The sequence below is a fragment of the Salvelinus sp. IW2-2015 genome, linkage group LG33 (assembly GCF_002910315.2).
Source record: "Salvelinus sp. IW2-2015 linkage group LG33, ASM291031v2, whole genome shotgun sequence".
Taxonomy (NCBI): Eukaryota; Metazoa; Chordata; class Actinopteri; order Salmoniformes; family Salmonidae; genus Salvelinus; species Salvelinus sp. IW2-2015.
The window spans coordinates 593,137-609,815 of NC_036872.1; the positions used below are offsets into that span (position 1 = coordinate 593,137).

General features: G+C 45.2%; 1 protein-coding gene across 3 annotated transcripts in view; it reads right to left on the reverse strand.

Annotated features, from left to right (window-relative positions):
- The window catches only part of LOC111957992 (SH2B adapter protein 3), a 70,282-nt gene that overhangs the window by 2,128 nt on the left and 51,475 nt on the right, over positions 1–16,679 (reverse strand). For all 3 annotated transcript variants that reach the window (XM_023979150.2, XM_023979152.2, XM_023979151.1), the window contains 5 exons: positions 6,643–6,744; positions 6,210–6,301; positions 1,237–1,328; positions 534–748; positions 224–389 (listed from right to left, as the gene is read on the reverse strand). In XM_023979150.2, coding sequence (XP_023834918.1) covers positions 224–389; positions 534–748; positions 1,237–1,328; positions 6,210–6,301; positions 6,643–6,744 — 667 coding nt within the window. The remainder of the gene's footprint in view (positions 1–223; positions 390–533; positions 749–1,236; positions 1,329–6,209; positions 6,302–6,642; positions 6,745–16,679) is intronic.

The following is a 16,679-nucleotide window of genomic DNA, read 5'->3' on the forward strand; positions in this document are numbered from 1 at the left end:
GACAAAGGGTTTCACTTGTAACATCCTGTGCGGATTCCCATATACTTTATATCCAAGTAGCTGTTTATGGCACATCTATAATAAAATAGTATTTCTTTGTGTGCAATTTTTTTAGAGACATTTATGTAAAGTTAAGTGTTAGCAGTAGCCCTAAGTTCAAAAGTATTGGTGGGTGCGTGTGTTTGTGTCCAGTGTAGGTCAGGGGTCAGTGACGAGGGCTCACCTTGGGAGTTAGCCACCACGAAGCTTGAGAGGGTGACGTCACAGGCAGTGCCACACTCCAGGGGTATGGGGTAGAGGCGAAAGTGACTGAGCATGTCCATGACGGATGGGAAGCGCAGGTGCTGCACCCTACACTGACCCCACTCTGTTAGAGACAGACGCAGGTGCTGCAGAAAGAGAGAGGCGGAGGGAGATGCATCGACATGAACAACAATGTCAACGATGCTTTTATTCAGACATCTTCATGATATCAAAAACTAAGAAGGTATTCTTCTAGAACCTATGGTAGATCCAAGGTGTGTGCGCCCCACCTTGGCCTTGCTCTGGTAGTTGAAGGTGAGGACGTAGTCTCCGCGGCGAGTCTCACTCTGCCTCACTAGGAACACTCCGTGGCCCTCCAGGCCCAAGTTCTGGACCAGGTGGGCCGCCTTCACCCGCGAGATGGACCCGTGGAACCAGGGGTATGAACACAGGAAGTGGTCAGTCTTATGGTACACCTGCTCCGAGAGGGCAAAGGTCGCAGATCCTAGTGGGGGGACAACAAGTGAAGTGTAAGAACAGAATGTAACATGGTCATTTAGCAGACACTTTGATCCACAAATAGCTCATTTTTTGGGGGGTACACACACTGGATAGTCGCAGTGAAATTTGTTGTTTAACAGGGTCAGCCATAGTAGTATGGTGCCCCTAGAGCAAATTTGGGTTAATCGCCTTGCTCAAGGGGAAATCGACAGAATACCGATTACCTTGTTGACTCGGGTATTCAAACCACCAACCTTTCTGTTACTGGTCCAACGCTCTAACCCCTAGACTACCTGTCACCCTGCCGGAATGTTCATAAGATATACATGCAGCCCATGCAGGAATCATACCCACAACTCCTCAAACCGTTACAAGTGACTGGGCCAACCACTACAGCATAATTTCAAACATAAAGATACAATATCATCCTGAGATATTAATTGTTACACACTTCCAGGTTGGGGTCCGACCCTTCCTGTCCCTGACACCCACCCTGACTCCCTGACTCGGAGTTCCCTCTCCGGTTGGCCATCGCAGCATTGTCCACAGGGTAGGTTAGGAGCTCCAAATCCACACTGCCAGACCTGTGTAATAAACAATGACTTCAGTTAGCAGCAGCCAATCCAGACTGGGCTAAAATGTTAGCCCATCCTTCTTGACATGACACTGCCATCAACTGCACAAGGCTGAAATGTACTATTAAAATAAATCATTAGATTTTTCCATTGTGTTAATGATGGCGGACTGATTGATACATTTTTTCAAGATGAGTGATGAGAAGAGAATCGTCTAGACCAGGGGTGGGCAATTCCAGTCCTCGAGGGCCTGATTAGTGTCACAGTTTTGCCTCAGTCCCAGCTAACACACCTGACTCCAATAATCACCTAATCATGATCTTCAGTATAGAATGCAATTTGATTAATCACCTATGTTTGCTAGGGATTTAGCCCATTGGGTACCTCACGACAACCCCATATGCCATGTCTTGAAATATGCAGACAGATGGATTAAAGGTAAGTTTACATTGTATACTGAACAAAAATATAAATGCAATATGTAAAGTGTTGGTCCCATGTTTCATGAGCTGAAATAAAAGATCCCAGACATTTTTCATACTCACATAAAAAGCTTATTTCTCTCAAATTTTGTGCACAATTGTGGTTACATCCGTGTTAGTGTGCGATTCTCATATGCCAAGATAATCCATCCACCTGAAAGGTGTGGCATATCAAGAAGTTGATTAAACTGCATGATCATTACACAGGTGCACCTTGTACTGGACACAGTAGAAGGCCACTCTAAGATGTGCAGTTTTGTCACAACACAATGCCACAGATGTCTCAAGTTTTGACGGAGTGTGCAATTGGCATGCTGACTGCAGGAATGTCCACCAGAGCAGTTTCCAGAGAATGTTATGCTAATTTCTCTATCATAAGCCGCCTCCAACATTGTTTTAGAGAATTTGGCAGTACGTCCAACCAGCCTCAAAACCACAGACCACGTGTATGGCATCGTGTGGGTAAGCGGTTTACTGATGTCAACGTTGTGAACAGAGTGCCACATGGTGGTGGTGGGGTTATGGTATGGGCAGGCATAAGATACGGACAACGACCACAATTGCATTTTATCGATGGCAGTTTGAATGCACAAAAATACTGTGACGAGAACCTGAGGCCCATTGTGAGGCCCCTTTTTTTCTTTAAAGGTATCTGTTTTCCCAGTCATGTGAAATCCATAGATTAGGGTCTAATTAATTTATTTCAATTGACTGATTTCCTCATATGAACTGCAACTCAGTAAAATGAAATTGTTGAATGTTGCATTTACATATTTGTTCAGCAATACTTCTGACAGCTAACTTTCTAGGTCCGACCATAACTTTTGGACTTCATACCGTTCCCATTTATTCTCATTTATCAGGATGCGTACACCTCTACTGTTACTACAGTAGGTGGCAGCATGGGCCTCTCCAATCCAGCTCCTCTTTAAATATTACATTTCTCTCCTTTTAAAAGAAAAATGTAACTCTTGCAAGAAAAAGAGATTGTCAGCAGATGTGGTTAAGTGTTCGAGAACCATATGCTTTTTCCCCCCATCATGGAGCCCATGCATACAGCATAAGAGAGTTATCTCTGCTGCAGAGGATAAGTTCATTAGAGTTACCAGCCTCAGAAATTGCAGACCAAATAAATGCTTCAGAGTTCAAGTAACAGACACATCTCAACATCAACTGTTTAGAAGTGTGTGTGAATCAGGCCTTCATGGTCAAATTGCTGCAAAGAAACCACTACTAAAGGACACCAATAATAAGAAGAGACTTTCTTGGGCCAAGAAACACAAGCAATGGACATTAGACCAGTGGAAATTTGTCCTTTGGTCTGGAGTTCAAATTGGAGATTTTTGGATCTAACCGCCGTGTCTTTGTGAGACGCATGTAGGTGAACGGATGATCTTCGCATGTGTATTTCCCACCGTAAAGCATGCAGGAAGAGCTGTTATGGTGTGGGGGTGCTTTGCTGGTGTCAAGGCACACTTAACCAGCATGGCTACCACAGCATTCTGCAGCGATACACCATCCCATCTGGTTTGTTTTTCAACAGGACAATGACCCAACACACCTCCAGGCTGTATAAGGGGTATTTGACCAAGGAGAGTGATGGAGTGCTTCATCAGATGACCTGGCCTCCATAATCACCCGACCGCAACCCAATTGAGATGGTTTGGGATCAGTTGGACCGCAGAGTGAAGGAAAAGCATCCAACAGGTGCTCAGCATATGTGGGAACTCCTTCAAGACTGTTGGAAAATAATTCCAGGTTAAACTGGTTGAGAGAATGCCAAGTGTGCAAAGCTGTCATCAAGGCAAAGGGTGGCTACTTTGAAGAATCTCAAATTTAAAATATATTTTGATTTGTTTAACACTTTAGTTACTACGTGATTCCATGTCTTATTTCATAGTTTTGATGTCTTCACTATTATTCTACAATGTAGAAAATAGTAAAAAATAAAGAAAAACCCTGGAATGAGTAGGTGTGCAGACTTTTGACTGGTACTGTACATGCTATATTTAAGCAATGAGGCCCGATGAGGTGTGGTATTTGGGTTGTTCTTATGCCCGGCGCAACGCGGAGTACCTGGGTACATCCCTTAGCCATGGTATATTGGCCATATACCACAAACACCAGAGGTGCCTTAGTGCCATTATAAACTGGTTACTAACGTAATTAGACCAGTAACACGATTTGCTTTGTCATACCGACGGTATACGGTCTGATGTACCACGTCTTTCAGCCAATCCAGATTCAGGGCCCGAACCACCGGTTTATAATTCCTTTTTTATATTGTCTTTTCATTGACCATGTATCTCATTGGCATTGACTAATTCAATTGTTACTTCCTAGATAAGAACAGTTACTTGGAGACAATGGAGTCTAGAGTGTGGGGGGGGGGGGGGGGGGGGAAATAATATTTTCTCAACTTACGATAAGATGGTCTTGGGCATCATTGTATGTAGCCTAGTGTGCTTATCACTTTTCTGCCTCTTCCTCCTCAGGGCATTGGGCTCTCTTTCAACTGGAAAGGCTTACTGCAGCCTGTTCAGGGCTTCATCGGCACTTGTGAACTCCATCCTCTGTGTTCCCATACCGTGTGAGGATATTTAGAGTTCTTCTCTTCTCCAGAAGGCCATTTCTGTTGTCCTATTCGTCCACGCGCCTGCCCTGTATATGCATATCTGACGATACTCTACTTTCCTTTTGAGCAAATCTACCTCTTTAACAACAGATTGTAACAGTTTGCTTGTTTTGGTGAGCGTTGAGAGCATTTTAGCTATGTTTTCCTGGATATCCTTTAGCCGTCCGTGGCTCTCATTTGCATCTCCAAGTTGTTCTTTGTCTTTTCCTCTTCGTCAACGGAAGCCATGGCTTGTTGGCGTCGCTTAACACAGATTGGTTCGTGGCTGTAAATAACTGACCGCTCACTCTCCTCCAGTTGCTTGGGGATATATTGATCTTTTGACTTTAGAGGCTTAATTTAAACGATATTGTCCGACTTCTACATAGAATCACAGTTTTGAGGGTACAAAACGGAGCTACTCACTCCCCATGCGTCCTATCGGTATGTGCATTGGCCTCTCGTAAAGATACTGCATTATTCACAAGAAAGTAAACATTTATATCACACTAGGTCAATATTAATCCAACAATCTGCTTATTCAATCATATAAACCACAAACGGGAGCTTTGGAGTTGTGGTTACACTAGGGGAGAAGTGAAAGAACGAAAAAGAAAAAGAAAGAGGAAGCGGGAGAGAGGGATGGGGGCCATCGAGTCTACAGGAAGCAGCAGGACGGAGGCACACAAAAGCGTCGGGGCTCGGTCAGGAAGGATGTCTTGTTACAGTAAATCTTGAAAACGCTAGTGTTATTGTACATGATACCTCCACTCCACCCCCAATATCACACACACGGTCTGTCTGTCTTTTGAAAGAGAGTAAGAGTGAGAGAGAGAGAGATGGAGTTTTTCCTCCTCATACATATTCACAGGTCCTCCACCCAGAAGGAGAAAGACGAAGCCTCTATATATTTCTCTAAGACACACACACTAAAAATAGACGCACACATGCGCAAACTCATGAATGTGCACACTCATACAATCTTGAGTACAATCTTGAGTACTGTGACTAACTGCCTGATTTGGAACAGCATGATAGCATACATGTTGAAAGCGCAGCCATGCCATGGATAGAGAGCATGATCCTATCATCCGAAATAGGAAATGACAGCACTATCAGTGTCAATAGCTCACCATTCCCTGCACACTTCAACCATTTTACAGGGTGTCCATTTTGATGACAAAAGTGTTACCATACTATGTGTCAGTACTGCTTAAGAGAAATGCATGAGACTGAAATAAGTATTGTATTCATTAGCCTTTGTCAGCAATTCCGACAGCTACAGTAGCTAGCTTGTTATAGTCTAGCAAATAAAGCACTGCCTTCTGAGATGGAAGTTTAATGTTTGGCGCCCCAATGAAAGGGGGTCCAACCGTTAGCAAGAAGATGATCATTTTTACTTACATTTTAACTCTGTGTGTGTGCGTGTGTGTGCGTGTGTGGAAGGCCTCGGGACATGGGGGCTACAGAGCTGAAGCCGTGCTGGACTGAAAACCAGAGTCTGGGGAGGGGAAGCGAGATAGAGAATTCCAGACATCTGCAGAAATGAGAAAGGTCCTGAGATTCCCCCACTGAGACTCAGACCTCCCCCACACTTCCTCTTTCACATGGCTGCGCCTGACACATAGCTCCCCACACACACACACACACACACACACAGAAACACGTGCACACACACACCACAGAACACATGGAATAAAGCTAGATGAAGAAAATACAAAATAGATGGGGAGGGAGAGTAGCATGTTAAATAACTAGTGTACTGATAACATTACAGTGTGCCGTGTCCCTCACCTGTTGATACATTCTTTAATTTCTGTTGTCCAGGAGCTGACTTGCTGGTTATTTTCCGTCTCAAATATGAGACTACCTGGATAGTGATTAACCTGGAGGAGACAAAACTAGTGGTAAAGGAGATTGTATGCACACACACACAGAAATATGTGACAAACACACCCTCAAGAACAGGAATGGAAAGAAACAGACAAGTTTGGCAAAGGGTGTGTGTGTGTGTGTGTGTGTGTATGCTTGCTTGCGTGTATACACTTTTGAGTGATGTTTCATGTGGAAGCTCACTGCTCAATGGGCACTATAAATCCAAGAGTGCTTTTGGACAGAACAAGCTGACTCCTTGGCTGAATGTGTGCATGGACCATGTGGCGAAGGGACACGACACAAGGCAGGAAGATGGATCAGCATCACTAGCAGGGGAGAGTCTCCTCCTCACCTTTAAAACAAACGTGTTCATGTTGTCGGGCATCTCCAGGCGGTTGCAGCGGCGGATCGCCAGGATGTCTGCGCAATGAACTGTCAGTTTGGGACTAGAGCCCTGGAAAAGAGAAAGAAAGAAAGAGAGAGAGAGAAAGAGAGATAGACAGACAGAGAAGAAGCAGACATTGAGACAGCATGTCATGTTCCAGACCCCTCAAACACCACTCTGTTCCAGTAACACACCACATCGACGGAACTCCCTTTAAAACACCACGTACGTCACACCGGTGTGTTTGTGCCACATTAAGAGAAGTTTCGAGCTAGAGTTTGCTTCTGCTTTACGTACATCTTCGTTCGTCAGGACCATTTTAGCCAGTGTTTGTGGTGAGGAGGTTAAGTTTGTGTTGGTTTGGAGAGTAGAAATATTAGGTTGCATGAATTTTATCTATCGCTGTTTTGATGTTTTCCTTTTGCTCTACAGATCTCTCTGACAGGAGCTCCAGAACTGGATGGAGAGGGGTACCAGATGGTGGAGGAACTAGTGGGAAACGCACATTCACTGGGACATGCAGGTTGTGTGTGCGTGCGTGCCTCTCTCAGTTTCAGTGTGTCTAAAGTATGTGTGCCTGTGTGCATGAGTCTTTGCTCTTGAAAATCCAGCTTGGCTCTTACCCTGGAGCGTCCCTCAGTGGAGCTCTCTGGGCTGAGCACCAGGCCCCGTTCAGACTGGAGAGACCCAGAGAGTGGGCTGGAGGAAGGCTACTGCTCACGGAACACGCACTCTCCAGCCCAGCTCAGAAGGAGGAAAGGACACGAGAGGAGGAGAGTTCACCATTTTCCAAATTGAATCTCGTCGCTTTTTCCCCCAGCGCAAATGGGTGGAGGGAAAGAGAGCAGAAGGTGCTCATTGTGTGCTGATGATAGCTGGGCTTTTGTGTGTGTCATGTGTGAGCTGTTCCACGTGCTGGCTGAAGTGCATGTGATATCAGCCCCAGTCACCTCGTTATGAGGAATCCTTATGCTATGTGAAGGCAGGTGTACCTTGGAGAGAGTGGGTGGGTGGGTGGAAACAATATGTACTGGATTTGCATATGGTGTAGTCAGAACGGCATAACCCAAAATGTACATCTCCTCACTGTACAGCCAATTACTAAGCCTAGATCTCCATTATTTTTGTAGATAATCCCTAAAAAGACAATGACATGAATCACCAGAACGTCTCACTCTCTCTGCTCCTTTACAATAAATCCCAGAAATGGGGATCAAACAGCAGAGCAACAAAGCACAGTTGGCGCAACACTCAAGAGGTGTATTCCAGAAGGCTGAGTCAGATGAGTGTGACCCTATGCAAATGTCACAGTGTGTGAGCGGGAGGAATGTCTATGGGTGCATCCCAAATGGCACCCTATCCACTATACAGTGAATTCATTTTGGGACGAGGCCTATGGGCCCTGGTCAAAAGTAGTGCACTACATATGGAATAGTGTGCCATTTGGAATAATCACAGACAGGTTGGGCACATCAAAAGGAGATTCCTTTCCCCCTCGTTTCCTTTCCTCATGAGTCTTAGTATAAATTAATAACACAGAGTCATTGTTCATCCAAACAGCTTTAGGGAGAAATTAAAAGTATTTGACTCATTGAAGGGATCTGAGAAGAAATGACTAACTGGCTCTCTGAGAAACCATCTCACTGACTGAGCGTGTACAAAAAAGAAGCAGACAAATGAGTGCGTGCCCACACACACACACAGCTTTTCTTTCTGCCAACTCCATCAACCTACCTTCCACACACACTCCAAAAAGTTCAATATTTTTTTTTTTAAACAGTCCTATGGGCATGTGACCTGTCCCATCCACCATGCTGAGTCTGAGTGAGGATGGGGGTAATATATACCAAATGCTGAACACACACACACGCTAAACATAGGCAAACACACACACCAGCCATCATAAATTGGCCTACACAAATATCCACGATACAGCACAAGCCGAGCCAAGCCGAGCCAAGCCGAGCCTTTGTACCGACACTCAAACAAATGTACCTGAGGTTCAGTGCGCACTCCACAGCTTTGTCAAGTATCAACAATCCAAGTAACCATTAACCCCAAACTCTCAGTTTACATACACTACATGAACAAAAGTATGTGGACACCTGCTTGTCAATTATCTCATTCTAAAATCATGGGCATTAATATAAAGTTGGTCCTCACTTTGCTGCTATAACAGCCTCCATTCTTCTGGGAAGGCTTTCCACTAGACGTTGGAACATTGCTGTTGGGACTCTTCCATTCAGCCACAAGAGCATTAGTGAGGTCGGGCATTGATGTTGGGCGATTAGACCTGGCTCGCAGTCAGCGTTCCAATTCATGCCAAAGGTGTTCGATGGGGTTGAGGTCAGGGCTCTGTGCAGGCCAGTAAGGTTCTACCACACCAATCGACAAACGATTTCTGTATGGACCTAACTTTGTGCACTGAGGCATTGTCATGCTGAAACAGGACCTCCCCAAACTGTTGCCACAAAGTCGGAAGCACAGAATCGTCTAGAATGTCATTGTATGCTGTAGCGTTAAGATTTCCCTTCACTGGAACTAAGGGGCCTAGCGCGAACCATGAAAAACAGCTCCAGACCATTATTCCTCCTCCCATTAAACTTTACAGTTGGCACTATGCATTGGGACAGGTAGCGTTTTCCTGGCATCCGCCAAACCCAGGTTCGTCCATCGTACTGCCAGATGGTGAAGTGTGATTCATCACTCCAGAGAACGCGTTTTCACTGCTTCAGAGTCTAATGGCGGCGAGCTTCACACCACTCCAGCTGACACTTTGCATTGCGCATGGTGATCTTAAGGCTTGTGTACGGTTGCTCGGCCATGGAAACCCATTTCATGAAGCTCCCGACAAAGTTATTGTGGTGACGTTGCTTCCAGAGGCAGTTTGGAACTCGGTAGCTCGGTAGTGAGTGTTGCAACCGAGGACAGGCGATTTTTACGCACTACACACGTACAGCACTCGGCGGTCCCATTCTCTGAGCTTGTGTGCTTCGTAGCTGAGCCGTTGTTGCTCCTAGACATTTCCACTTCACAATAACAGCACTTATAGCTGTGTGCTCGATTTTATACACCTGTCAGCAATGGGTGCACTCATTTGAAGGGGTGTCCAAATACTTATGTATACATAGCGTTCGTTGATTGATAAGAGCAAGAAAGATCAATAGCTATTGACACTGTCAAACAAGTGGAACAGACTGGCAAGAAAAGGTAGCAATATCCGACCCTCACCATCTCAGATTGTGCTGAAATCTTTTATGTAGTTAGAAACATAAGAGAAATTAAGATAATTGATTCCACAGGATTCAAACATAATTCTTCCTAACAATGAGTAAGACCTCTGGAATCCAATAAAATGAATCAAAAGCCATCCACCCACGGATGCCTCGCACCCCATGCCAATCCCACCCCGACAACCAGTGTACTGTATGTCCACTATCAGTTCAGTATACTGTATGTCTGACAAGAAGTACAGGGCTGCAGCTTCTTCATCCTTTGTAATGTATTCCCTGTAAATCTGGTTAGGGCTATTGCTGTGACCATATTATCACCACACCGGCAGTCATGAGTCATGACTGCAGTAAAATGGAATAATACTGCAATAATACAAGAAACAACACTTCTATTGCCTCTCCCTCTACGATACGCACTTCCGGTTTGGTTTGGAGCGAGTAGTTGCATTCCGCTTTGCTCCACAGGTAGTATTACAGGTAGTATTACATTTCATTTCATTACAGTACAACAGTTTGATTTGTTTGATCTTAGCTGGCTACATAGCCGTCTTTGTATCCAAGATAATTGTGTAGTCTAGAGTAATTGTCGAGGTTACCTAGCCAGTTAGAGGTTACCTAGCCAGCTACACTTTCAAACAAAGTCAACAACGCAGCCACTGCTAGCTAGCCTATTTCACCAGCCAGCCAATTAATATCATATTATTATTCAAATAAGCATTTTTATGCAACGTAAGCTTAACTTTCTGAACATTCGAGACGTGTAGTCCACTTGTCATTCCAATCTCCTTTGCATTAGCGATGCCTCTTCTGTAGCCTGTCAACTATGTGTCTGTCTATCCTGTTCTCTCCTCTCTGCACAGACCATACAAACGCTTCACACCGCGTGGCCCTGCTACTCTAACCTGGTGTCCCAGCGCGCACGACCCACGTTGAGTTCCAGGTCTCAGGCAGCCTCTGAACTGCCGATCTGCGGCCAACAAGGCAGAGTTCATCTCAGCCTATGCTTCCCTCCAGTCCCTCGACTTCTTGCACTGACGGAAACATGGGATTACCACTGATAACACTGCTACTCCTACTGCTCTCTCCTCGTCTGCCCACGTGTTCTCGCACACCCCGAGAGCTTCTGGTCAGCGGGGTGGTGGCACTGGGATCCTCATCTCTCCCAAGTGGACATTCTCTCTTTCTCCCCTGACCCATCTGTCTATCGCCTCCTTTGAATTCCATGCTGTTCACAGTTACCAGCCCTTTCAAGCTTAACATCCTTATCATTTATCGCCCTCCAGGTTCCCTTGGAGAGTTCATCAATGAGCTTGACGCCCTGATAAGTTCCTTTCCTGAGGATGGCTCACCTCTCACAGTCTGGTGACTTTAACCTCCCCACGTCTACCTTTGACTCATTCCTCTCTGCCTCCTTCTTTCCACTCCTCTCCTCTTTTGACCTCACCCTCTCACCTTCCCCCCCTACTCACAAGGCAGGCAATACGCTTGACCTCACTTTACTAGATGCTGTTCTTCCACTAATCTCATTGCAACTCCCCTCCAAGTCTCCGACCACTACCTTGTATCCTTTTCCCTCTCGCTCTCATCCAACACTTCCCACACTGCCCCTACTCGGATGGTATCGCGCCGTCCCAACCTTCGCTCTCTCTCCCCCGCTACTCTCTCCTCTTCCATCCTATCATCTCTCCCTCTGCTCAAACCTTCTCCAACCTATCTCCTGATTCTGCCTCCTCAACCCTCCTCTCCTCCCTTTCTGCATCCTTTGACTCTCTATGTCCCCTATCCTCCAGGCCGCTCGGTCCTCCCCTCCTGCTCCGCTGGCTCGACGACTCATTGCGAGCTCACAGAACAGGGCTCCGGGCAGCCGAGCGGAAATGGAGGAAAACTCGCCTCCCTGCGGACCTGCATCCTTTCACTCCCTCCTCTCTACATTCTCCTCTTCTGTCTCTGCTGCTAAAGCCAATTTCTACCACTCTAAATTCCAAGCATCTGCCTCTAACCCTAGGAAGCTCTTTGCCACCTTCTCCTCCCTCCTGAATCCTCCTCCCCCTCCTCCCCCCTCCTCCCTCTCTGCTGATGACTTCGTCAACCATTTTAAAAGAAGGTCGACGACATCCGATCCTCGTTTCTAAGTCAAACGACACCGCTGGTTCTGCTCACACTGCCCTACCCTGTGCTTTACCTCTTCTCCCCTCTCTCTCCAGATGAAATCTCGCGTCTTGTGACGGCCGGCCGCCCAACAACCTGCCCGCTTGACCCTATCCCCCTCTCTTCTCCAGACCATTTCCGGAGACCTCTCCCTTACCTCACCTCGCTCATCAACTCATCCTTGACGCTGGCTACGTCCCTTCCGTCTTCAAGAGAGCGAGAGTTGCACCCCTTCTGAAAAAACCTACACTCGATCCCTCCGATGTCAACAACTACAGACCATATCCCTTCTTTCTTTTCTCTCCAAAACTCTTGAACGTGCCGTCCTTGCCAGCTCTCCTGCTATCTCTCTCAGAATGACCTTCTTGATCCAAATCAGTCAGTTTCAAGACTAGTCATTCAACTGAGACTGCTCTTCTCTGTGTCACGGAGGCGCTCCGCACTGCTAAAGCTAACTCTCTCTCCTCTGCTCTCATCCTTCTAGACCTATCGGCTGCCTTTGATACTGTGAACCATCAGATCCTCCTCTCCACCCTCTCCGAGCTGGCATCTCCGGCGCGGCCACGCTTGGATTGCGTCCTACCTGACAGGTCGCTCCTACCAGTGCGTGGCGAGAATCTGTCTCCGCACCACGTGCTCTCACCACTGGTGTCCCCCAGGCTCTGTTCTAGGCCCTCTCCTATTCTCGCTATACACCAAGTCACTTGGCTCTTCATATCCTCACATGTCTCTCCTATCATTGCTATGCAGACGACACACAATTAATCTTCTCCTTTCCCCCCTCTGATAACCAGGTGGTGAATCGCATCTCTGCATGTCTGGCAGACATATCAGTGTGGATGACGATCACCACTCAAGCTGAACCTCGGCAAGACGAGCTGCTCTTCCTCCCGGGGAAGGACTGCCGTTCCATGATCTCGCCATCACGGTTGACAACTCCATTGTGTCCTCCTCCCAGAGTGCTAAGAACCTTGGCGTGATCCTGGACAAACACCCTGTCTTCTCAACTAACATCAAGGCGGTGACCCGTTCCTGTAGGTTCATGCTCTACAACATTCGCAGAGTACGACCCTGCCTCACGCAGGAAGCCGCAGGTCCTAATCCAGGCACTTGTCATCTCCCGTCTGGATTACTGCAACTCGCTGTTGCTGGGCTCCCTGCCTGTGCATTAAACCCCTACAACTCATCCAGAACGCCGCAGCCCGTCTGGTGTTCAACTTTCCCAAGTTCTCTCACGTCACCCCGCTCCTCCGCTCTCTCCACTGGCTTCCAGTTGAAGCTCGCATCCGCTACAAGACCATGGTCTTGCCTACGGAGCTGTGAGGGGAACGGCACCTCCTACCTTCAGGCTCTGATCAGGCCTACACCCAAACAAGGGCACTGCGTTCATCCACCTCTGGCCTGCTCGCCTCCCTACCTCTGAGGAAGTACAGTTCCCGCTCAGCCCAGTCAAAACTGTTCGCTGCTCTGCACCCCAATGGTGGAACAAACTCCCTCACACGCCAGGTCAGCGGAGTCAATCACCACCTTCCGGAGACACCTGAAACCCACCTCTTTAAGGAATACCTAGGATAGGATAAAGTAATCCTTCTAACCCCCCCCCCTTAAAAGAGTTAGATGCAATTGTAAAGTGTTTTCCACTGGATATCATAAGGTGAATGCACCAATTTGTAAGTCGCTCTGGATAAGAGCGTCTGCTAAATGACTTAAATGTAAATGTAAATGTAAAATTCCACGTGACTTTTGAGTCACATAATCTCCTTTTATGCACTCTGGACATGCTTTGGTAGCACTCAACTTGCTAACTATCATCATGTCCTGGTACTCAGGGCTCAATTCTCCCTCTAACTACTCTGACATCAATGCAAATGATATCGAAAATCACATCAAACACTTATCCAAACAGTAGGCCTATCATACTTGTAAAACTCATCTCACTGTGATCATCAATCGGAAGAAATAAGTTCAACAGCAGGTTGAAACAGTGTATAACATGGTTGTTGTGGATGTTGTTTCAAAGCCTAACACAACGAAATGGACAGCGCTATCTAAGGGGATGATTCATTCAAAACACAAATAAGCATATTAGAGCTTATGCATTAAACCTAAAATAAAAAAACAACCTGAATGAAAATGATGATTGTGCAGTTACACAATACATAGCCTACCGCATATTACGCAAGGCCAGTGGCGACCCGTCATTCAGGGCACACCGGTTTTGAGTTCCAAATGTTTTGCCTGTTTTGCATGTTATGTTGGCATTAATACGTGTCACATTTCAGTTTTCAAACAATGTATAAAAAAATATCATTCAGTTAATAAAGCCGCATACAAACACGGTCTCTTTTTTGATTTCTTGAGTAAGGAAGCTCCAAAATGAAGGTGTTTCAGCCTATTTCAGTGATTTCTGTGGTGGTGGGGCAAGCCAGCAGAAAATACGGTGCGGCGTGATTGGCTCAGTGTTCTGTAACTCATGGGGACACTACGTCACTGCCAAGTCTAAGGGTAGACCTCAAAAATTCTAGCCCCTTGGGTGCTACCATAGAGTTACATTAGAAGTGCCCATCCAAGAAGGCTCAAAGTCATTGGCCACTGAAAAATGACATCAAATCACGTTATATGTACAGTAGCTTTGATTGGACTGATCATGTCAACATCATACTTTCAAAATCTTAGCTAGCAGTCGTCGTCATGAATCAAGTTGACAATCTACTGGTAAATCCCTTTTAAATGACAGATAAAACGTATTGGTGCTCATCGGCCATAAACATTACACAACAAGTTGGAAATTGCAAATTCAACAATGATTGGTTTGGAAGGAATCAGTGACAGTGGCTGTGTGGTCCCAAATCTGGGATTAAGGGGCTCTTTCCCAAGTTTAAAATGATAAACATTCAACATTGGCCATGCTGTCAATGAAGCATGATTTGTGCTGCGCTCAAAACAACTGTTAACTTGGAACTGCGAAAACTTGACTTCAGTGAGTTCAAGAAAACTGGGAAGTAAGGAATAAACGAGCTCCGACTGGGAAAAAACGTTTTGAACTGTCATCCAACTCGGAATTGTAAATATGGCCTCTTTCTATAGCTACGACCTGAAGATCAATGACATCATCATGATTCAAACTTGTTTTTTTCAGAGTTCCCAGTTGTTTTGAAAGCGGCATAAATCCAGAGAATGCCAGACTTTGATGTACCAGCCTTTGATGACACAATTTGCCCACTAAGGACCGCCACGCCACCTTCCTGTTCAAGTGAGCGCAGCACAACAAGGCGAGTCCAAAAATGTATTGTATGCTGCTGCATAAATTATGTAATATGCCAGGGAGATATGTATACTGTAGCTTAGAAAGTAATACTAAGTGTATGTTGTGTAGTAAGATGGTAGTAGCCCATGTGCCTCACCCTAATAATTTGGTCTATTTACCCCTCTTAATTTCTCCTACTGTATTGACTTGGTGGTGCACATGTAGCCTATAGCCTGTTGTAGAGAAATTTAATCATAGAATATATGCCCCCTTGATTTATCCTACGGTTCTGACTTGGTGTAGAGGGAGAACACTGTAAGAACAGCCCATGTCATGAATTCTGTCGCTGTACATTTCAAAAGTGCTAAACAAATACTTTTATTGACTAAGTCCGTCCTAGATCGCTCATTAATGTCTTAATCGAAATTACGGATTGCCTCTTATCTGCTTGTCATCCCCTTATTTTTCCCCTGCCCATTTGATTATGGACCATTCTGAATCTAAACAAATTTTACATATTAGTAAAGACCAAATTAAATTGAGAATAATAATAATAATAATAATAGCAAGCTTTTTTTTGCTACTTTCTCAAATCATCAATAGCCTATAGTCCCACCATGTAGCCCATATAGTTTGTTGATTTCTAAGACATTCTAAGGTTGATATCGTTCACAACTAAAATTGCCAAATAACTAAATCTAGCATATAGGACCGGTTTCAAATTATCACTTTTACGTTCAACATAGCGCAATATGCGCACTTGCTACATAATGTGAAAAATATCCTTTCTATTTTATTCAGTTAAATTCAATTATATTCCTCTTTAAAATCATATAAAATAAAACAATTGCACAGGATTTATAAGCATACAGCCTATGGATTGGCACATAGCCAGATTTCATAGGCCTACAGTAAGCCAACTCATATTCTATTCACCTGAAATACAATTTCTTCATATCATGTTGTTTCTTTAGACCCGACTAAAATAAAAGATTTATTGTGATGGTGTACATTAAATTGGTTGTAGATGTGTAGATGTTCAAAAATGCCACATCAGCAGCTTATATGTGTGGAGGCCTAGATATGCTAAAGGTGTTTATTAATTAACGGTCAATTACCGTGAGACCAGCGGACTTTTGCATGACAATAACCTGCTGGGGGGAAAAAATCAGGACAGCCACAGCCCTAAATTTGGTGATGCTTTGTTTGTTTGGCCCACTAGAGAGTGAATTGCTTTCATGGAGGACTGGCTTGACTTGTGAAGATCACCACACAATTGCTTTTCATCATGAGCAAAAGCTATTGGTTTTCAATCCAAAATTGCAAAGAAAATATTGCGATCCATAATTTAAGAAACACAAGAGACCAGCAAAATG